The sequence below is a fragment of the Coturnix japonica genome, chromosome 13 (genome assembly GCF_001577835.2).
Source record: "Coturnix japonica isolate 7356 chromosome 13, Coturnix japonica 2.1, whole genome shotgun sequence".
Lineage (NCBI taxonomy): Eukaryota > Metazoa > Chordata > Aves > Galliformes > Phasianidae > Coturnix > Coturnix japonica.
In genome coordinates this window covers 13,013,209-13,034,851 of record NC_029528.1, presented here as the reverse complement: position 1 = coordinate 13,034,851, position 21,643 = coordinate 13,013,209, and the positions used below count along the sequence as shown (strand labels likewise).

General features: G+C 44.7%; 3 protein-coding genes across 4 annotated transcripts; 2 read left to right on the top strand and 1 right to left on the bottom strand.

Moving 5' to 3' along the window:
* Window positions 1–494: 494 nt before the first annotated feature.
* Window positions 495–6,345, bottom strand: SOX30 (SRY-box transcription factor 30). The gene is made up of 5 exons (XM_015876200.2): window positions 5,694–6,345; window positions 4,357–4,596; window positions 3,066–3,245; window positions 1,821–2,313; window positions 495–937 (listed from the first exon to the last, which is right to left on the bottom strand). The coding sequence occupies exons 1-5, from the start codon at window positions 6,322–6,324 to the stop codon at window positions 565–567; spliced, it is 1,917 nt and encodes a 638-aa protein (XP_015731686.1). The 5' UTR covers window positions 6,325–6,345; the 3' UTR covers window positions 495–564.
* A 137-nt stretch (window positions 6,346–6,482) lies between these two features.
* THG1L (tRNA-histidine guanylyltransferase 1 like) lies at window positions 6,483–10,615 on the top strand. Of its 2 annotated transcripts, XM_015876202.2 has the most exons (6): window positions 6,483–6,730; window positions 7,731–7,907; window positions 8,328–8,497; window positions 8,885–8,973; window positions 9,261–9,368; window positions 9,848–10,608. In XM_015876202.2, the coding sequence occupies exons 1-6, from the start codon at window positions 6,510–6,512 to the stop codon at window positions 10,007–10,009; spliced, it is 927 nt and encodes a 308-aa protein (XP_015731688.1). In that variant the 5' UTR covers window positions 6,483–6,509; the 3' UTR covers window positions 10,010–10,608. The 2 variants fall into 2 exon arrangements, with proteins under 2 accessions (XP_015731688.1, XP_015731690.1); XM_015876204.1 differs by lacking the exon at window positions 6,483–6,730 and having other exon boundaries at window positions 7,841–7,902; window positions 8,418–8,497; window positions 9,848–10,615.
* A 275-nt stretch (window positions 10,616–10,890) lies between these two features.
* LSM11 (LSM11, U7 small nuclear RNA associated) lies at window positions 10,891–18,285 on the top strand. The gene is made up of 4 exons (XM_015876201.2): window positions 10,891–11,363; window positions 12,243–12,382; window positions 13,106–13,189; window positions 13,586–18,285. The coding sequence occupies exons 1-4, from the start codon at window positions 10,937–10,939 to the stop codon at window positions 13,988–13,990; spliced, it is 1,056 nt and encodes a 351-aa protein (XP_015731687.1). The 5' UTR covers window positions 10,891–10,936; the 3' UTR covers window positions 13,991–18,285.
* Window positions 18,286–21,643: the final 3,358 nt, after the last annotated feature.

Sequence of the window (21,643 nt, the reverse complement as noted above, 5' to 3'; positions counted from 1 at the left end):
GTTTGTACTACAAATGCACAGGACAGTGAAAATTAACCAAATTGAACTTAAAACAGTCTCATCAAAGTAACAATATAAAGCACTGCAGAACCATTCTTGGCTTCACTTTCCAGGCCTCGGAATATTTTACTGCAGCTAGAATTCTTGCTAAAATTCCTAAAGTAACACCTAAAAAAATATGGAAAATGCTATTAAAACATCTGTAAACAATAAAAGGCAGGATTCTAATTCAGAGGAGCAATAAAGAGATGTGCTTAAATCTATCTCTCCTCCGGAAAATACACTGTCAAATGTTTTGAGTTCCTGTGTAAACGCTTTCGTAAGCCAGAGTCCAAGCAATGCCCTGATGCACCAGGTGAAACTTCAGAAAGCTTTCAGACATTCCCAGACCTGTATGTGACCTCTCAGAACATAAACTGTTCATCGGAGTCCTGAAACTGACATGCACAGGCTGCTCAGGCTACATGAGTTTCCCAGTGAACACATTCTCTGAAGATGGTAGCGAGGAAAATGTTTATTTCCTCTTCTATAACAATTTCTTGGATTATCAATTGGTTTAAAAAATTACAGCTCTTGCAACACCTTCTTTTCTTCTTCGTCCTCACTGTCAGTCACATTGACTAGCTGGATGCTGGAAGGAGAAGGTGGGGTGGCTGGCAAATCATTCTCAAGTGCTCCAGCATCTAGTTGTGATATGGGGCTTATGTAACCCTCCTCACTGTGGCTGCTTTGAGAGGTCACTTCTTCGAGGTGTGTGAAGACACGAGAGTCTTCACGTAGGATTCCCCCTGGGTGTCCCCTGAAAGAGCAATCTCTGTCCAGAGGTGAAAACTTCATCTCCTGCTTTTGGTAGCCATCTCCATAGAAGCCAAGGCATTCAGGCACTGAGCTGGAGAAATTCCCACAGCCAAACGGGGGACGGCTGAATGGGCACGTGCTGCAATGAAAGAGATTGATAGTAGTCCTTCAGAAACATGGATAGCCTGGACTTCCATCCAACAAAGAGAATCAGAATGTTAGTCTAAGTTAGTTTAGATGAAATAAAGTATGTTAGAACCATGTCTAATTTAAACACTGGTTTCATAAGAAGAGTCATACACAAACTCTGTATCAGCAAGGATTGCATATGCATCCCTTCATAGTAGATACAGACATGACATTAAAAACAATCAAAACCCCATTGTTTTAAATTACTAATTAATGTAATGGATAAAACAGAATAAAGATTACAGTATGTTAATGTACATACTGAGAACAGTATAAGAAACAAATACTTATAGGATATTACATGTGTTAGACTGTAAATACTTTGATTAGATGATCTTCTCTGATTAACTACCCAGAGGCTGCAGAGGGTGAACTAGTAATTACTGCTGATGTAATAATTCTGAAGGCATTTCCCACAGGACCAGATTTCAGAAATATTGGACAGCTACAATCACAGTAAGTAGCTGGGAGACACCTCACACACCTTCTTAATGGCATCTGGTCATTTGGAAAATATATTTACCTAATACTTTTCCGTAGAGATCGGATGTAGTGCATCTAATTGCACTGAGGTGCACAAAGCAGAAAGGATACTTCTATTTACTGTGGGTTTAGAAGTGCCAGTTACTAAAATCGTACCATAGAGCCTTCAATAACTGCATATATAACAAGTAGCCTCGAGCAGGTCCCACCACACAGAAGCCATGGGAAGAGCACCTTTCCTTTCTGGCACTGTGTTCTTGTCTCAAGAATTGAACGTGCTACCTGCTTTCTGAAAGTTAAAGCCTTTTAGCACTTAATCTAAATGATATTGAAATGAAGGGTTGCATTACCTTGAAGGGAAATAGTGAGGTCCAGGAACGAAGTAGGGGTGATAAAATGAAAACTGAGGAGGTACTCCATACAGACTGGCTGCTTGCCCAATGGGAGGACTCTCACAGAGATGCGAATGAGGAAGTGGGGTAACCTGGGGAAGAAGTACACCTCTAGGATAAGGAGAAATCCCTGAGTACTCCTTTGGGAATTCGCTATTAGGGACAGAAAATCTGTCACTAGCGTTTGTTGAGGTGCTTGAGCTTCTACTGGAGAGATCAACAACAACTGGTGTTGATCTCTTCAGAAAGCAATAGGATCCAGGAGATACATCACGAGCTTCCCTCTGAGTAGGATCAGCAAAGTGCTGTGATGCAATTATAGGGCGCAGAGGCAGGGTTGGAGTTGGAACTGCCACTGGAGTGGTGCTTGCAGAAGCAGGTCGGAAAAGATTAATTGGAGTTGGACGCTGAATAGAGGAAGCTGGCAGCCGGGTGGCAGAAGGAGCTTCACCTTTAGGAAAGAAAGCAATTATTTATCAGACACAAGGAGATTTCATAAATAATGACATAGCAAACCACATCTGAAGCCAGAACCATTTCCTCCAAAACACATTATAGCATTGCTTCCCTGCAACTCACAGTCACGTGCCAACTGGCCTATGTGTGTCTGACATGGTTTTGGAGTCCATAATCTTAACCTTCCTTCAACAAAACAAAACAAGACAAAAAACAAGGGAGCACTGCAGACAATTCTGCCTCCTTGTGTGCAGCATAAGTTGCTGAGCCCTAGAATAGTGGTGCTCTGCTAGCAAAGAGCACTAACATTGGAGTGGAGGTAATAAGCTAATAAACTTTTCCAGGCTTAATAGAGCAGGTTTGAATGCTGAGTGCAGTGAGATCTGGTGTGGAAAGATATGGGTGAGGGAGACAGAACAGGGAAATGAAATTATTATAGCTCTTCAGGAGGCAAGTGTTGAGTAACAGACAACCAGAGAGACCCAGGAGGTACCAGGAACTACAAAGACAATAGGAGCATCTGTGGAGGATGAAGAGGGGGACAAAATTAAAGAGCAGCTATGTGTGAGGAAGCAGTAGGTAGAGACTAGGAGGCAGAGGTTCAATGCAGAGGAGAACTGAAAGAAATAACAGTGTCCAGGCAGACTGAGAAATCATTTGTTAAATATATCTACACTAGTGGATGTATTACAGCTGCTATAATAGGTAAATTCCTGATTTTTAAAACCATTCACTACTGCAACTCACAGACTGGATGTCCAATATTTTTCTGAATATTGTGCATGGCAGCAGGGAATGCAGGCGATGGAAAGGGATAAACAGCAACTGGATTTGTAGTGATGATATTCTGGGTGGTGCTGGAAAATACAGCAGAGACAGCCAGTGGATAACGCTTCCTCTTGCCTGGTCGTGGCTGATAAACCCAACCTGTAAGAGATGAAAAAAATGTAGATACATCATTTATAGAATGGTCCCTCTGTTAATTTCTCTCTCTCTCTCTCTTTCTCTTTATAACCTATGGCAACTTCAATTCTGAAATACCTTAAGAAAAAATAAGAAAAAAAGTCAAAGAGTTCTCAAAATGCTCCAATGGCAAAACTGCATTTCTGTCAGTGAGGCAGTAAATGGGGTGTTTTATCAGAGACGGAAAGAAAATGGACACATTTGGACATTGTGTTTGCGTTACTGAACTGTAACTGTTAGACAAAGAAATACAGAAGGGTAGGGAGTGACATGGCACAGCTACACAAAGCATGTTTAGGAGAACATGACACTGTATTGTGGGCTTCCCAGTCATGAAGAAAATCATGACTATATTAAAAATCTGGGTCTTTTCTGATTTCTTCTTCAACCCCTTAAACTTCTTATGTATCTGCAGGCTACGAGAGACAATGGAAAATACGATCCAATAGGAATCCCATATAGATTTTGGCAATAAAAAGTATGTTTGCCTCTGACATATACCATTAACTAAACACTAGCAGACTTTAAATAAACTGTGAACTTACACTAAGCAGCCCAGGAGAGAGAGAGAGCATGCACTGCTTTCATGACCAGTCAAGCCTGGTCTAGCCATTGTGAGTTAGAAGGATTATGGCATCACAAAGGATTGTGACACCTGATAACAGCTTTCAGGAAGAACTTATGCTCTGTTTTGTTAGTATCCTATTAACTGAACTGCAGCGTTGTGGATAAACAGACTTGTTAGTGGATAAACAGACTTGTTAGTGGATAAACAGACTTGTTAAGGGTTTTGGAGTGATGTTCACAACAACCAGAAGAGCTGTGGTGGTCTGAGAATGTAGGAACACAATTAAGAGGCAGTAAAGGATGCATATAATTTTTGGATGCTTAATAATATGTTTTCACATGCACTGGAAGGCTGATAGAAGGACTGAGTGCTTGAAATTTGTGCCATGTTTTCTAACTCTTCTATGTGTTCTAATGAAATAAATCCTTTTTGTGGTTTTTTGGTTTTTTCCTCCTGTAAATTGTGCACTATTAGAACATTGAGGTAAATCAATAAATACGTGTTTACCAGGAAATTCCTCTCTGTGCCTTTGTTTTATTTTCCGAGCTTCATCGTAATAGGGCTGTTTCTGCTCTTCAGTCAGTTTGCTCCACTCCAACCCCAGCTGAACACTGATTTCTGCATTATTGGCATTGGGGTTGGCTTTAGCCAGGGCAGGTCGGTGAATCCTAGCCCACACCATGAACGCATTCATCGGACGCTTTACATGGCCAGTTTTGTCCTTGCTGAATGGAGTATCTGGCATACCTGTGCAACAAAGTGCAGAAAGATCATCTTCCAGGCAATACATGGAAGCACAGATTACACCAAAAGGCTTTTCAGAATCACTAGAGCTTCAGAATACACAAAATTCATCGCACGTGCAGACAGTAATTCCTAGAAATCTAATCAAGGCTCTACTAACCGAACCACTGTATAAAGGAATCGTGCATGGCTTTTGTTGTTTATTCTCTTCTTAAAAATATGAAACACACGTGACTGCTGAGACAGTTTGGATTTCACTCGACTAGACCATTTCCTGTAGCTTGTTTATAAGTTGAACTCAGTATGGCATAGACCATATCACTGCAAGTCTGTCATCTCCCACAGAACTATGTATCCAAAAGCCCTAATGATAACACTGGTATAGCACTTTGGTCCCTCTACTGTGCAGTCTCTGGATTCTCTGCTGAGGCTGCTGCTGTGCTGGGGTTCTTAGATGGGTTTTTCCCCTCAGATATGAGCATTCATTTGCTGGAGGAATCTGTTTTACCAACTGACTGTTACATGACACCCAGCTTTACATCTCTGTAAACACAGACTGCATTTGGATTGAACTGGTGACATCATGAACAGCCAGATCCCTCACAGCTGATCCCTCAGCAAAAGGCTTAGAGGTGAACTGTTCCATATTATCAATAAAGGGAGGTTTCCTTATCTTTAGAACTTCGTTTTAAGTCATGCATTTTAAAAGCCTAAAACCTATACATTTGAAAAGCCTTTTTCTTTCCAGAACAAGCAAGCTTCTAACCCAGGTACTACAAAAAGTTTATTGCTTAACATGTCCTGGGAGGTGTATGAATGCTCCATTTTAAAGTCAAGCAGACATCTAAACTGCAACCTGCAATCAAAATTCAGTGTGATTCCAATTATAAAGGGGTTCAGTAGAGGCAGAGAGCAAACAAACTGTACTGATCCCAATAAACCAATAGAGAACTCTGTGCTCCTGTAGCTCACACATCACCCTGAATTAGACACAGTGTATCCAGATGGTTCTCTAATGCTGCCTTTGCTCTCCTCCCTATAACCCGTCGGCTGTGTGTACCTTACCACAACCCTGACTACTTGGCTTCTTAACATAATACCTGAATCGGAGGGCAGTACAGTGAGGGGCACGTTTTTAGTTTCAATTTTTACAGACGGCTCCAGCAGGGATTGCATTTTAAGAGGCACTTGGCTCACAGGTCCCTTAGACACCTGGATCAGCTTTGGCAGCAAAGGGCCTTGCACTTGTATACGGGCACCAGGAGGCAAAGGCCGAAGCACCAGGGGGATCTTCAGGTCTTCAGGGAGGACCCCCAGCCCTTCTTTGGGCTGTGCCATGCCGCCATCACTGCTGATGTGTGCGGGTCCACACGAGGCCCTTCCTGCAGCACCGTCCTCATCCACATCCACCTTCACTCCTGCACATGGCTCCTTCACGCCGCCCCTGATCTCCACCACCACCACATCTTCCTGCTCTTCTCCGCCACATTTTTCTCCATCCTCTTTTACACAGATCGCCTTCTCTTTCCCCCCCCATCCAACTGGGGAACACCTGAGCTCCCCTCCTTCTTCCTTGCTGCCATCAGGACAGGCGGTGCAGCCTCCATCCAGCTGCTGGACCTCTTTAGCTTTAACTCTCTTCTCCTGATCCTCCTCACCGCCTGAGGGACCCTGTGAGCAGACATGGAGCTCAGAACCCCCTCCATAGCCGCCGCCCCCGCCCCGCTCCATGACGCCACTGCCGTTTGCCTCCTGCGGTTGGTCCCCAACGCTCGCAGCGCCCTCGCGCCGCCGTCACCTACGAGAGCAGCTTCAACGCTCCGTTGGGCTCCTCCCACCACCAAACAATGCGGTCGCATGGAGACCAGCAGCCGGGTTCCATAGAGGGAGTCCTCCCAAGCGTCTAGAAAGGCTCAATGCCTCGCCCTCCATGCTGTATTTCCGCCTCCGCTCCGGCCATGCTGTGTTGTTTAAGGGCGGCTGTTGGTGTCTCTGTGGGAGCCGGGGTGGGGTGTGTGCGAGGTCGGGTCTCTATGGCGAAAAGCAAGTTCGAATATGTGAGGGATTTTGAGACGGACGACACTTGTCTGCCCAACTGCTGGATTGTGGTACGGCTGGACGGCCGCAATTTCCACAGGTGAAATGGGTGGGCAGCCAATGGGTGGGGGGCTTGGAGTGGGATGAGATGGGATGGGATGGGATGGGGTGGAGTGGTATGGTATGGTATGCTGTGCTATGGTGTGGTATGGGATGAGATGGGGTGGTATGGGATGGTATGGAGTGGTATGGGATGGGGTGGTATGGGATGGGGATGGGATGGGTATGCTATGGTGTGGGATGGTATGGGGTGCTGTGGTATGGGATGGTATGGTGTGGTATGGGATGGTATGGTGTGGTATGGGGTGGTATGGTGTGGTATGGGATGGTATGGTGTGGTATGGGATGGTATGATGTGGTATGGGGTGGTATGGGATGGTGTGGTATGGGTATGGTATAGGGTGGTATGCTATGCTATGGTATGGGATGTTATGGGGTGGGATGGGATGGTATGGGGTGGGATGGTATGGTATGGTGTGGTATGATATGGGATGGGATGGTGTATGGATATGATATGGGATGGGATGGTGTATGGATATGGTATGGGGTGGTATGGTGTGCTGTGGTATGCTATGGTGTGGTATGGGGTGGTATGCTATGGTATGGGGTGGTATGGTATTGTATGGGTATGGTATGGGGTGATATGGTACGGTATGGTATGCTACAGTATGGGATGGGATGGGGTGGTGTGGTATGGGGTGGTATGCTATGGTATGGTATGGCCTGGTATGGCATGGTATGGTATGGGGTAGTATGGTATGGTGTGGGGTGGTATGGTATGGGTATGGTATGGTATGGTATGATATGGTATGGTATGGGGTGAGGTCTGATCATGGACCAACATAGGAGGCATTACTTTAGGATCAGCTCTTATGTAAAACCAGGTTTTTGTTACCATTTTTCATACCTGCAAGGAATTCTCTGTTAGTATTGGCTGGATATTGTAAATATTTTAAAAGCTAAACACAATGCAAATGAACCCATTCACTTCTCTGAGCTGCCTTATACAGGATTCTTATTCTATCTCTTTTGCTTTGCAGGTTTGCTGAGCAACACGAGTTCAAAAAGCCCAATGATGACCGCGCTCTTCATCTGATGACCAGATGTGCCCAGACCGTGATGCAGGAGTTGGAGGATATTGCTATTGCTTATGGACAGAGCGATGAATACAGCTTTGTTTTCAAAAAGAAGAGTAAATGGTTTAAAAGAAGAGCGAGGTAACACCTGCTTTGGTATGAAAGTGAACTAATACCTGTCTCTAAACCTGTGCCTCAGCCCTCATCTTCAGGTTTGCCTTTATCTGAACACAGAGGCTACAAGGTGGGCTGTATTTGGAGATACACAGTATACCTAATTCTAGTTCTTAATGTGAACTCTGCAAGCAGTGTTTCCATAGCATTCAGTTATATGGAGCTCTAGGTAGTTCTGGTAAAACAGGGCTTCCTTTAACAAAGTGTTTTGCTTTCCAAACTCATGTATTTGATTTATAAAAGATTATGCCATTGCTGAACTGTTGGACCGTTACATAAGAAATAATGCTGCCCACCAGAATTATTCCTATTGATACATCGTGGTTATAGGTGCATATAGTCGTATTGATGTCTGCCTTTCTTTTCCCTTTGTTTTGTGTTTCCAAGTAAGTTCATGACTCACGTGGTCTCCCAGTTTGCCTCGAGTTACGTTTTCTATTGGAAGGATTACTTTAAGGACCAACAACTTCTGTACCCACCTGGATTTGATGGACGAATTGTGCTGTATCCCAGCAACCAAAACTTAAAGGACTATCTCAGCTGGAGACAAGCAGATTGTAAGCATTACTAGAAAATGGGGTCTTGTGCAGTTGAGTTCTCATCCTCTCTGAATAGAAATGTCTTTATTGCTGTTGTGTTTGTATGTGGAACTTGTCAATTTCATTTCTAGGTCTCCATTCACATGCAGCCCTTGTTCAAACTGAGATAAGGTCATACAAAAACTCCTTCTCCCTCTGCTCTTTGTTTTCAGATGTAAAATTAATCTGTCTTCCAGTTATTAACAATTTGCAGTGCATTTAAAAATGAATGTATCTTCTCTGCCAAATGATATTATTTATTCTTAGAAGGTTTTTGTTATGATACTGGGAATTAAGTTGCTGTCTATTTTTTTGAGTATTCAGTCATTTTGGTAAATACTTTTTTTCTTCTTTTTTTTCCCATAGGCCATATTAATAACCTTTATAACACGGTGTTTTGGATGCTTGTACAGCGGAGTGGTTTGACACCAGTGCAAGCACAGGACAGACTCCAGGTAAGAGTGTCTCAAAGTTATGTTCTAGGTACAAAGACAATCATCTGGTCTGCTAAATTGTGCCTTGCCTTCTCTCTGTTTTTAATATCCCCATTTGGCAGTTGAAAACAACTCCTCTGCTGGGGAAAAGCAATTACACCTTGTAGTTTAAAGATGAAAAACCTCTTTAAGTGCCATTATTGCTTCCTATATTTACCCATCTTCTGCAGATTCAGTTTGTTTGTGACCTTATTGGTTTGTTTCTGTCCTTTTCCATAAGAGTACCAGTTGTTTTCATTTTCTTGTAGGGAACTTTGGCTGGAGATAAGAATGAAATTTTATTTTCTGAGTTCAACATCAACTACAACAACGAGCCTTTGATGTATAGGAAAGGAACTGTCTTAATATGGCAGAAGGTAAAAACTTTATTACCATTTTCTTCATGGTCTTGTTGTTTGTTGGTTGTTTTCTTTATGTTTTGTTGCTGGTTGTTCCATTTAGTTTTCTCTTACTTCATTTTAAGCAAATAGAACAAGTAGAGGCTCTCACCTGGGAATATATTTCACTTGATCCTTATGCATTATTTTTCCTTACTGATTTTGGACATTTTGAGGTTTCCCATTTATTTCAAGTAGTTCTGGGTTAAATATTGTGCTTTATTCAAGCAATCAGTTACATGGAGTTGGAGGTAACTTCCTCAAGCTACATAATGATGTGCAGTTTCACCCATTCACGTGTCAGTTGTCAAGCAAAACAGACTTCTAAGTTTCTATGTTCAAATCATATAGTACGCTGTAGGGTTGATGGTCGCTTTTACTATAGCTTTTATTCTTGTCCATTTGTGAATCCCCTCTGAAATCTTATACATCAGCTAATGTATCGACTGTATTTTCAGGTGAACGAGGTAATGACCAAGAAAATCAAACTGCCAAAGGAATCAGAGGAAAAGGAAGTCGAAGTGACCCGGACTAGGACTAAAGTTGTTCCCCTGCACTGTGACATTATTGGAGAACAGTTTTGGGAGGAATATCCCGAGATTCTGGCTGAGGACAGCTGATATCTCTGATGAGTGTCACTGGTGGTTCGTTTTGCTCTGTTCTGAGTTGTTGGCAGCTGGGAAAGTATGGATTGTCATGGGCAGGTTGTGAAAGGTCTTCAACATTTACGTTGCTTTTAGCACTGTGAAGTTGCCTGGAAATGAGACACTGCTACGTTGTCTGACATACAAAGATAGATCCACGTGGAAAGCCTTAAGTCGTACTATATCTAAAATGTTAAGAACTCGTCATAAGTTGACTGATGCTTGTACATACATACAGGAAGAGTGTATAGAAATGTATTTCTATAGCATGTAAATCACGGGATGTTTTACTGAACTGAACAACAGAAAAACTTGCATATTGAATAGTTAAAAGCAGAGGAAAACATCCTTATATTTTTCTTTCAGTTCAGATCAGAATAAATAAGTGTTGTTTAGTATTAAATTTCAAGGCCCTTGTGACATTAGTGGGAAAACTCTTCAACTTACTAATGTCTGATCCTTGCAGAGCAGAAATGAAGTACCACACCAGATCCCTGTGACTGATTTAAATGCTTTTATCAACTGTACAGGATTTTTATACTTCTTAATATATTAAAAACCCAGTTATTCCTTCCTGTTGTATTTATCATTTGGACTTTCTCATTGCTGTGACTTTTAGTAATAACGAGTGAAGGCTTCAAATAGTCTGAGAGTAACAAAGCTGTGAGTTTTTTGATGTACTTTTAAAATCACAAAGATGATTTGCTTCAGTCCGATGTACCAAGTTCCTGCCTGGTACCTGATTTTAGACACTGCCTATAGAGGAACCGCTCCAGATCTGGCTCTGCACAGTCTTGCTGCTCGCTGCCCGCCCGTGGGCGGCTCTATGCGCTGCCCCTCCCCGCTGTGCTCTGCATACGGAGCTGCAGCGCTCCCTATGGGCGGTCGGTGCCGCATCCCGGCATGGAGGAGGACGAAGGGGCTGCGGGCAGCGCGGAGCAGCGGCCATCCCTTCGGCTGGGGCCCGGAGCCGAGCGCTCCCCCAGCCCCAGCCGGTTGGACGTGAGCTCCAGCCGCTTCGACCCTCTGCTGGCGCTGTACTCCGCTCACACCCCGCTCCCCTTCCCCTCCGCTCCCTGCTTTAACAACCTCGCCGAGTACGAGAGCTTCCAGCGCGGCCTGCTCCGCCCTCGCGGTCGCCGTGGTTCCTCCATCCGCCGCGGTGCCTCCGTGGGTCGCAGCGCTCGCCGGGCTCCTCCTGCCGCAGACCCCGAGCGCATCCAGCGGCTCCGCAGCCTCATGGTGAATGCGGGCAGCGAGCAGGATGAGGCGGGCAGAGGCACGGCACGGCGAAGGAGGGCACCGAGAAACGTCCTCACCAGGATGCCTTGTAAGTAATGAGCGATGGGGATGGGATGTGCGGGGCTGCAGGGTTGGTGTGCGATGTAGAGATGGCCCAGCAAACAGCTCACGTCTGCATTGTTTTATATTCATGCATGTCAGATGAGACAGCACTTGGTTCTTTGTGAGGGTCCTCTGGAAAGGAAACACAGGAGTTTGAAGCTGCGCTCTCAAAGAACTAAAAGGATCCTGCGAGTTCTTGGGGTTTGGTTGGAAAATGAAGATGATCAGGGGGCTGGAGCACCTCCCCTATGAGGACAGGCTGAGGGAGTTGGGTTTGTTCAGCCTGGAGAAGAGAAGGTTGCGGGGTGACCTCATTGCAGCCTTTCAATACCTGAAGGGAACTTACTCCCAGGAGGGGAGTAAACTCTTGGAAAGGGCTGATAATAGCAGGACACGGGGAAATGGTTTTAAGTTAAAAGAGGGAAGATTTAGGTTGGATGTTAGGGGGAAGTTCTTTACTAGGAGAGTGGTTAGGCCCTGGAACAGGCTGCCCAGGGAGGTTGTGGATGCCCCGTCCTTGGGGGTGTTCAAGACCAGGTTGGACAGGGCCCTGGGCAACCTGATCTAGTAAAGGTGTATGTTTGGTGGCCCTGCCAGGCAGGGGGATTGGAACTACATGATCCTTGAGGTCCCTTCCAACCCGGGTCATTCTGTGATTCTGTGTGATTCTGTGAAAATACACCGTGTGGTTAAAAGCTCTGATATAGCGAGGGTGTCACCTGTGTTTTAGAGCATGGTTCATTGTCTCTTGGGTTGAAGGAAGGCTCTGCTTGACCTCACATCAAAGCCAGGTTGATAATGATTTCCCCATACACATATTATGAGTGTGTTCTGTTGAAGACCAACGTTGTTCTCTTTGTTTCAGTGCATGAAGGCAGCCCGCTGGGGGAGCTCCACCGCTGTGTCCGAGATGGGGTAAAAATCAACGTCCACATCCGCACCTTCAAGGGGCTCCGCGGGGTCTGCACCGGCTTCTTGGTTGCATTTGACAAGTTCTGGAATATGGTAATTCGCATTTCGAGCCCTTCATTTACAGCTGCGACACTGAAAACTTGATATTTGCAACAGGTTTAAGCAAATGGTGTTTATAGAAGTCTGATGTGATGTTGTGGTCCCTGAATCTTGCATGCTTTGTCACTGAGTGCTGGGTTTCAGCCTCAGTGGTGCGTGGTGTTGGGTTGGTGTGTCTGGCTGACCCCCTGGATAGGTTTTATGTGGGGATGGAGGGATGCTGAGAGTACCCAGGAACCTGAAAGGTTTTATATAAGAACCCAGGAAGGTGGGATATGAGGAATACCAGGAGCTTGTGAAGATCCCTCTGATGTCTTTTGCTGATAAGTTGTTTTTGTGTGTCACTGAAAAAGCCTCCCCCTCTGTTCTACTACGCGTCCCTCTTAGATGATGGTGGCTGTGAAAGGAACCATTACAAATTTGTGAGCCCAGGGCTTTGAAAAGCTTGGAAATAGGTAGGAAAAACCAGAAGGATTTTGCAAGCAGAGCTCAGAAAGATTTTGTAAGTAATGCAGGATGAGCGCTGGGCTTTGCTGGTACTTTTATACCTTGGTAGAACTCAGATGATGCAAAGCCATCTCCAAAGCACATCTTGTTCCTAGGGTAGATTTTCTCTCAATTAGAACATCATTTCATAACGCTGTGAGACAAAGCTGGCCTGGAGTCTCTGTGTCTTCTTTTGATTTTGTACTTTCTGTGTCTTTAATGTTCTTCCAGGCCCTGACAGATGTGGATGAGACGTACAGGAAGCCAGTACTGGGCAAAGCTTTCTATGCAGAACCTCAGCTCTCACTAACCCGGGTAGGTAACCTCTGCCATTCTAATGTCTTGAGTTTCTCATTTCTCACTGTAGTGAGCTGAAGTTAGGTTACAAGTGAGTTAACAGAGCAACGTAGTAGCTTTCTGTTGTACCTGACTGTAGTTAAATGCCTCTGCAAGTCAGTATTGCTCCCCGCATTCCTTGATTACTGTGTAAATATGCTTATGCATTTACAGGAGTCCTATTTACCTTATGTCTCATCTTGATCTTGGCAACAAAGCATGGTGCCATAGTATTTATTTCTGGTAAAGATTCTTCATTCATTGAATATTATGAGAACTGTTTTGGGACCGTGTACTGAAATACCATACAGAAGTGCAGAACAAAAGGCTTTCCTTGTTTTATGAGTGGTCACATACAGAAATGTTCCTTTACAGCTGTTTGACAGACTCAAGCTTCAGGATGCCTCTGTGAAGAAGGGAGCTGACTCAAAGACTGTATCAGGGGAGCTAGCCCTGACAAGTGACTCTCAAACACCTGGATGGAAAGTTGGATCAGGACGAGGGAGAGAAGAAGATGAACGTGAGAAGCAGAAACGCTTGGGCAGAGGTGGAGAAAAGAAGGTGCCAGGAGACAGTTTGCATTCAGCTGTCAGAGGTGAAGCTGATGTGGGCAGCGGGACTGCTCACACAGTGGGTGCCACTGCTGGTGGTACCCGCACGAGGAGCCAGGCACGGAGAAAAAGGAGGCCCAAAGTGGATTATCAACAGGTGTTCACACGTCACATAAACCAGATTTTTATTCGAGGAGAGAACGTCTTGCTTGTCCATTTAGCTCATTGACTTGGCTGAGCCTTCGTCAGTGTATTTATTTGATAGCATGACTTGCTGTGGTAGCCCTCATTACTATTTAGCATTCTTGTGAGTATGGTACTGTGACAGGTTTCCCACTGCCATAACAAGGGAAGGGAAGTAATTCTAATAGGAGTATCCTGAGCTTACTGCCAAAGCAGCTTCCTTCAGTCTCTGCTGGGGGCCACAGGGTGAGGTCAGCAGCACAGTTTTACTCTGTGAGATGAGGGAGACGAGCACAGAGCCCACTGCTTAAAAAGTGAACAGCTAAGTCAGGAAGGTTGGTAGAGAATGTAATGCTCTGTGGGATGGAAAACCTCTCAGTTGAAGACTGTTCTTCTCCTGTTAATGATTGTGAGGATTTAATCTGTTTTCAGTGTCAAAGCTGATGCTTCTATTTGTAGTGCTGTGCTTTCGCCATGCATCACCAGCAAGCAGCTCATAGAGCTGATGGAGGGACCTCCACGTTTGGAGGACCCATCTCTAAATGCTGTGGATGCATATGGAAAACTGTACTTCTCTCTTTCATTTGCTTCCCGTTGCAATAGCAATATCTGCAAAGTTGTGCTTTTCCTTCTCAGATAGAAGTGTTCGTGCTGAGCACTTCATGCTGTATCTAAGCGCCTTTAAGTTCCCTCTGTTGAAACTAGAGGTGCTCTGTCTCCAGCTGTTCTCATGGAGCAGAAATTGTCATGGCTCTTCCCTATCTGTGTAAAAGTTAAACTCGGCTCATGACAGATCAGGCCGGGCTTCTGTGTATATAAACTGCTTCCCGAGAGCTATGTACAAAAGTTTGAGGTAAATAATGCTGTTAAATTACTTAGTCTGTTCTTCTGGATGGCAGAGGATGCTGGATTTCACGCTACTGTTTCAGTTTTCATACCAAATACCTTCTGATCCCAGCAGCTGTGGTGTGAAGATGTGAAACTGCCAGGACAACAGATAAAGCAGCTTTCTAGTGCTTTATAACAGGTCTTGTATTGCGTACAGAGGTCACAAGTCCTCAGGCTGAGCGAGTGTCCTCTTGAATGATGGATTTCTATTACACCAAATGCAGCATATTGCTTGTCGTTAGGGGTATGTCTGGTGCTTGGGTGAAAAGTTATTTAGCAGGAGCTCCTGGACATGCAGAGCAGCTTTACGCCTCTGGGGGAGCCTGAACCTTTTATGTCAGCATTTCAGATGAGGTGGGGTTGGATGATCAGCGCAGCCACTGAGAAGCAAATCAGAGTTCGGACTGGGACAAAAGTACCTCAGATTAAGAAGTATTGTATTGTTCCCACCTCCTGTTGTGCTGTTGTTGGTGTTGATGTGGTTGGCTATTCCCTCACGTGCAGTTTCCTTCTCCTTTCAGCAGTTTCTCTCCCCAGGATGTTCCTTTCTAACTCCAGTTTCAGAACATTGATCTCCTTACCCCTGGTGGCTCTTTCTGAACCTTTCCTGGTTGCCTTTCCTTGTACTTGCCAGCTGAACAGAATCCTCACAAATGATTTGCATATGGAGCTAGAAACAAGGAACTTCTTTCTGCTCCTGACGTCTCAGCAACTTTCATTACAAATTACTGTTTTTCTTCATTTTGTTTTCAGTTGTGTTTCTCTCTCCTCCAGTTTCTAACTAGTTTATTTCAGCTGCATGGGCCGTCTCTGCCTCTTCCATTCATGAATGCCAAAGGCTGCTGGTTTGACACCTCTCCCTTTTCTCTCATAGTTGACCAAAGGGTATTTGTTATATCTCCACTCAGGCCTACGTGTCGATACCCCATTCAATTCTTGTGGATTATCTTTCTAACCTCATATCCATATTTCTCTTTGTCTGCCTATTTCATCCTTTCTTATGCATTAAATAAGATACATCTGCCTTGAGTGTTTGTTCAGCTTTTGTGCCACTGACAGACACTCCATCACTTTCTACAGCAAATCTCAGTGTTTCCTTTCATAAAAGGTTTTTCTTGCAATCTTACAAGTGTTTGTTGTTTCACATCTGGTCATTTCTGTTTCTAGATTCCCTGACAAATTCCGGTGCTCACACTTGCGTTGGTGCCTTGATTTTTATATAGCCGACCTGTTCTTCCACAGTCATCACCTCAGGCCACAAACCTGGTTAAGAACTATACCATGTTATTTTTTTCCCCCTCTACCTCATTATTGAACTGTTCTTCCTCTTTTCTCATTGCTTTCTTATCCCTGAACTTGATTAAATTTCTCTTACACTTCAGCTGTAATGGTTTGTGTGGTGGTTCTTCCTCTGTTTCCTAATTCTTACCCACTTCTCATTATTTCCAAGCTGCTTCTTAAATACAGCCTCTTCCATTCCGATCTCCTGCTCAGCATAGTTCAGTAGGGAATGAAGTCTGGTGGTAACTTTAAGAAGGGCTGATTTGTTGGTGGTTTGTTTTTCTTTTGAATTTTGATATAATTCCGAAATCCTTTTCTGAGTGGGATTTTCATGGCTCCGCAGCACAAATACTTTATATGCTGTTGGGAAGTGAGGGAAGCAGTGAGAACCAGGCTGAACACCGCACTGTTAACCTGTACTTACGGCTACTGTTTTTCCTTAGGAAACTTTTACTCAGGTGCTTCATTTATATCAAACACTTGATAAATGTGGGGGTGGTAACGGAACAGATAAGGCCAGTGTTAGAAAGGAGCTTGTAGGCTTTTAGTCTCTCACCTGATTAGTCTGGCTTGCCCATTGCCTTGCTAATGCTTACTAGAAATGCTATTTAAAAATGAAGGGATGACAGGATGTATGAAATTAAGTGATGCTGACTGATAACAGAGACTGAAGGTCATATTATTGTGGTTAAGGTATTACAAACCAAAAGCCTTTTTTTCTGAAGGATACTATGAAGATGCACAAATGGAAATGCACGAAGCCAGCATAGGAAGAAGAGGGGATAAAAGATCCTTCCCTTGTAGTGCAGGAAGACAATCTTCATACAGAGGTAGTTATTTCAAAGCTGGTTCTCCCAGCATTTCCATGCTTGATGGGAGGTGGGCATAAACAGGCAGGGCTGGCGGGAGGTTTGGTGCTCCTTGTTAGTTTGGTGCTCCTTGTTATCTTTATGGGGGTGCAGAAGGAAGGACTGCAGCAGCGGGGGAATATCAGAGCTGGCTCGTCTCATGTTTACACGTCCTTTCAGATGTCACTGTAAGTGCTCCTGCTCTTAGCTGGGAGAAGTGAAGGCCTGTCAGGGAAGGCAAATGGCTTCTGATGTTCCTGGGTGACTGTTTTATTAGCTGCTACCTTCACAGTGTACACTCGGATGACTTAGCTGAAGGAAATTAGTACACCTGAGACTTTCAGTCAGTCTTGTATTTGTTTAGAGTGAAAAGTAGTTTGATCAGTTTGTGTAAAAACATATCCATCTTTTTTGCCTCTCAAAAGATCCGCGTTCTCTCTCTCAGGCAAGAAATGAAAGCTGCTGCTGCTCCTTTAGCGATTGCTTCTGATTTGTGCTGCTTCAGAGCAGAGTGCAGCTGTGTCATTGTACCTTCTGCCTGACAGATCATCCCGAGATGAGAAAGTGAGAGAAGCGCTCCGTTTCTTTAACACTAAAACGGGCATTATGAGAGGAGCAGTTGTATTGACCTCTTTCCAAACGGTGCATGCATCCAGTACAGCTGCATGGACTGGGACTTGCTAACCAATTAGTCAGTTATAAAGCTTCCCCTGTGGAACACAAAGGGGCAGCACGACCTGCCAGACCCATACGGGGTTGGAAGTCAGATGCTGACAAATTCCAGCCTCTCTACTGCCACTCACTCACTGAATGGCCTTGGCACGTCACTTTCCTGTATGCTCCACTGCTGTCATCCATCTAAGAGCAGTCCTTGCCTGTCTCACCACTATCCAGGGGAGCAGCAAGCGCTACACGAGTGCTAAGTATTGTTATTAAAACTACAACGTGTCAGGGAATGCAGATACATGGATCATCTGCCCTCTTCAGGCACTCGACTGTTAGCCTTGTGTCTCGGTACATGGGAAGTGTGCCAGGCATCAGGTGTAACGATGCACTTCAGTTCTGGAATTACTTGTGTCTTTAAGGTCAGATTGGTGATTTCGATGTCTGTTTCACACTGCACCATCTTTGGGTCAAACTGAGAAATAAGGCTGTAACTTGTTTGTAATTCCTTCTCTGTCTTCCTATTTTGTTTCTTAGGAAGCCGATGCTGCTATGGACGTATTGAATAATACCAAATTTGCAATATTCTGCTTTCCAGATATAAATGTTTATATTTAAAAGTGCATAAGACTACACTGCAATAAATAATATCCATGGAAAAGTTGACTTCAAAGCTTCCTTTCTGTGCTCTGTGTGCTCATGACAGTGGTTAGGACAGGAACGTGGATGTGGGAGCCATAAGTTCCAATTGCAAGTGCTGCTCCAGTCCCATGATCTGAGATGTAGCAGCTGTTCAAAAGTGGACTCACCCCAAGTTAACGTCGCCATCCCTGTCTTCTAGAGATGCAGTTTAAAGCTACGGGTGGCAGAAGGGAGATGCATGTAATGAGAAGGAACAGACAGCAAATTCACAGAGGTCTGCACCCATTGACTTTCATTTGCATTTTACAGTGTAGCTTTATATTGAGAGCGCACCCTTTGTGCTGTGTGTCTGATAACTCTCTGATGTCCTTGCAGTCAGAGTGGATTCTTGCTTGCTCTTTTAGCTTACAGCTCTGGGTAATTGACAAGTGCAAAGGACACGAGTTGTTGTTTGGTGCCATGGAAAACTGGAGCTTTTTACATCGTTCTATTGCTTTTAGCTATTAAAGCCCAAACTCTGTTGCTGTTGCTGTAGGGCGCTGGTGCTGCAGGGTGCTGTTGCTGCCCGCCTCTCCCCACCCGCTGTAGCCGCGAGGTGGCAGCAGGGGAAGGGGAATCCTGAGGCCGCCACGATCCCGGGGGGTGGGAGGATGGGAAGGGGCTGGGATCGCTCTGAGCGCTGAGATTTAGATTGGATTTACAAGAAGGGTGGTGAGGCAGCGGCACAGGATGCACGGAGAGGTGGTGATGCCCCATCCCTGCAGACAGCCAGGGTCAGGCTGGAGGGGCTCTGAGCGCTGATGGAGCTGTGGGTGTCACTGTTCAGTGCAGAGGAGTTGGAACACAATCCTTTAACGATTCTGTGCTGATTTACAGGCTGGAATCCTATATTGCAAAATACAGTGGTCAGAAGGGACCTCTGGAGCTCCCCCAGTCCAGCCCCCTCATCCTATAAGCAGGTTCCTGCAGTGTGGTACTCAGGTAAGCATCCTCATGGGGTTTGAATATCTGTGGGTAAGGAGAGCCCACCACATCTTTGGGCAGTTCACGTGGAAGTGATGTAGTATGGAAAACACTGAAATAATATTCTTTGGGCCTGTGGCTGCTGTCGTGGTGAGATCACACAGAGCTGCAGCAGAGGCTTGAAGAAAGGAACCAGCCCCTGTCTGCCCTGCTGGGGACCAGCTCAAGCTCAAGGAGTTTGTCACATCAGCGTGGCAGTGAAACAGGCAGACATGCTGATCAGGAAAAGGATATGGGGCTCTGAGTGGAAAATCTGATGCTATCGAACTGATGTAGCAGCAGGGAGGATGGCAAACAGGACATCGCGCTGCAATGGGCGGAAAGAGCAGATTAGAGACTCTAAATTCAGCCTAATAGTGCAAATGGGCACAAACCGCAGCCTTCTTCAGCACCCCGTTGCACCCCAGCTTGGTGTTTATGTTGCACTGATGTCTGCATGTTTGCTAAACCACCTCCATCGGGCAGTGACAGCTTTATACCTGTAAGATAGCAGGTAATAATTAGTTTATTTTAGAAGCAGCTGTGTTCTTGTTGTTCCTCCCTAGGCCAGGATGCTCTGAAGCCACCCGCTCTTCAGCTCGCTGTCTTAATTAAAAACACAGACCCTTAAAAAGCAGCTTGTACCATCTCCAACCTCTTGAGATACAGTAAACATCAGCATTAGCGTGAAGCACTTGCTGAGAGCCATCCTCAGCCTCGTGTCTATTTTGCAGTGTAAACTAATAAACAAAGAGCTGCTATATACGATAAGGGCTTTCAGGGAGTGCTGTGGGCTGACAGGGAGATACTGCAAGAGGCTGCAGACCCTGACCTCCTTCCTCAGCTCTTAACACCTCACTGGGCTGTGGTGGGATCGTGGTCATCCAACCAGATGGGTGAGAGACAACAAGGTGAACAGAGGCTGCTGCAGAGACCTGTGAAGGAAGCCAGTTTCCTGCCCTTTAGGAACTTAACCCTTAACATTCCCTCATCCCGGGTTTGTTTGCAAGGCAGAAATGGGGGAAAGATTTTGGTAATTTCAGTATTACCAACAGTTTGTTAAAAGACTAATTGCCAAGTAGCTTATGCATGTGGGACCATTAGTAATTCTGTAGCTATGCAAATTAAAACAGTGATGTATGATTTATAGCTTTAATAATGTTCTGAAGGCTCTTAAATTTTAATCACTTGCAACATCCTTTTTAATATTCAATTACTTTATTAACTAATTAGGTCACTTGCTGAAAAAGCACATAAGGCTGGTGCTATTTTAATATCAGCTGAATATCACAAAATACCTTTGAAATGGCGTAAATGGTTTATTTATTTTAAATAGATCATTCAGATGCTACAATTAATAAATCAATTTCAGAGGAGAAGGGGGAAAAAAAGACAAGGAATTGATAGATGGCAACCCCACAACAGCAGCTTCTGTACTTACTTCCTAAATGTTCTTGGGGATGCTGAACTCAGGCAATGTACCTTCCTAGGTAATTTGCATTCAGCTGAAGGGATAAGGTTTGAGATATGCTCGGTTCATTATAGATGCTTTTTGGTAGGAATTTAGCTTTCTGATTGATAAAAGCTTCACAATGACCTTGAAAAGTAAAAGTATTTAAAAGGACAGCCCTCCATTACGGTTTGCTCTTTTGTCCATCTTGGGAAGATAAAACCATCACATCTTATTGCTGCTAATTCTGGGGTGAAAGGCAGAGCTCCTGCGCTGCTAATCAGTGACCCACCTGCTGTACTCCTAATGGACGACGGGCCCAATCCTCAGGAGAGCCAGAGCTTTGCTGGTTGGATTCACCTCTTTGCTGGAGCAAGGAGTACATTTGGACAAGGTGTTTGGGAAAGAGAACTCTGTCGTCTGTAGGAAAGAAGAAAAACCAACAGAACCAAACCCCGGACTAGACTAGCCTGCCTAGAGATGCTGTTAATCTACAATGAGTTCTCAGTGACCTCCAAAGGAGCATCCATCAGCTGCCAAACTCCCTGCCCACACGCAGTAGGTTGGGCAGTGCAGGTGAGGAGGTGGATGATGGGACGTGGATGCATGAAGAATTATTGCCCTTAAATCTGCTACACAACCTGGGCTAAACCAGCTCAAACTCTGTGGCTGCTGCTGCTTCTCTGTGTGATCCTCCATTGAAAAAAAGGTATCTGAGCAGCCCGGGCTGGATTAGACACCTATGAGTGAAGGATTTGGATGCTTAAAATAATGCTAAATCTACATTTTATGGCAGGAAACACCACAGGAAATGACTAATCCAAAATAAGAAATGCTGCTGCAGGTTGGGACAACACACGATGCTACACATCTTGGAACAAGTACAGATAAAATCCCTTAGAGCTTGGACATTCATACAGTCAAA

Excerpts from the sequence above, each read along its gene's own strand:
- THG1L (XM_015876202.2), top strand. The coding sequence starts at position 6,510 with ATGCCTCGCCCTCCATGCTGTATTTCCGCCTCCGCTCCGGCCATGCTG. Across the intron at positions 6,731-7,730 it reads GACGGCCGCAATTTCCACAG|GTTTGCTGAGCAACACGAGT; the intron begins GTGAAATGGGTG and ends TTTGCTTTGCAG. Across the intron at positions 7,908-8,327 it reads TGGTTTAAAAGAAGAGCGAG|TAAGTTCATGACTCACGTGG; the intron begins GTAACACCTGCT and ends TGTGTTTCCAAG.
- SOX30 (XM_015876200.2), bottom strand. The coding sequence starts at position 6,324 with ATGGAGCGGGGCGGGGGCGGCGGCTATGGAGGGGGTTCTGAGCTCCAT. Across the intron at positions 4,597-5,693 it reads TGTACTGCCCTCCGATTCAG|GTATGCCAGATACTCCATTC; the intron begins GTATTATGTTAA and ends TTTGTTGCACAG. Across the intron at positions 3,246-4,356 it reads GCACAGAGAGGAATTTCCTG|GTTGGGTTTATCAGCCACGA; the intron begins GTAAACACGTAT and ends CATCTCTTACAG.
- LSM11 (XM_015876201.2), top strand. The coding sequence starts at position 10,937 with ATGGAGGAGGACGAAGGGGCTGCGGGCAGCGCGGAGCAGCGGCCATCC. Across the intron at positions 11,364-12,242 it reads CGTCCTCACCAGGATGCCTT|TGCATGAAGGCAGCCCGCTG; the intron begins GTAAGTAATGAG and ends TCTTTGTTTCAG. Across the intron at positions 12,383-13,105 it reads TTGACAAGTTCTGGAATATG|GCCCTGACAGATGTGGATGA; the intron begins GTAATTCGCATT and ends ATGTTCTTCCAG.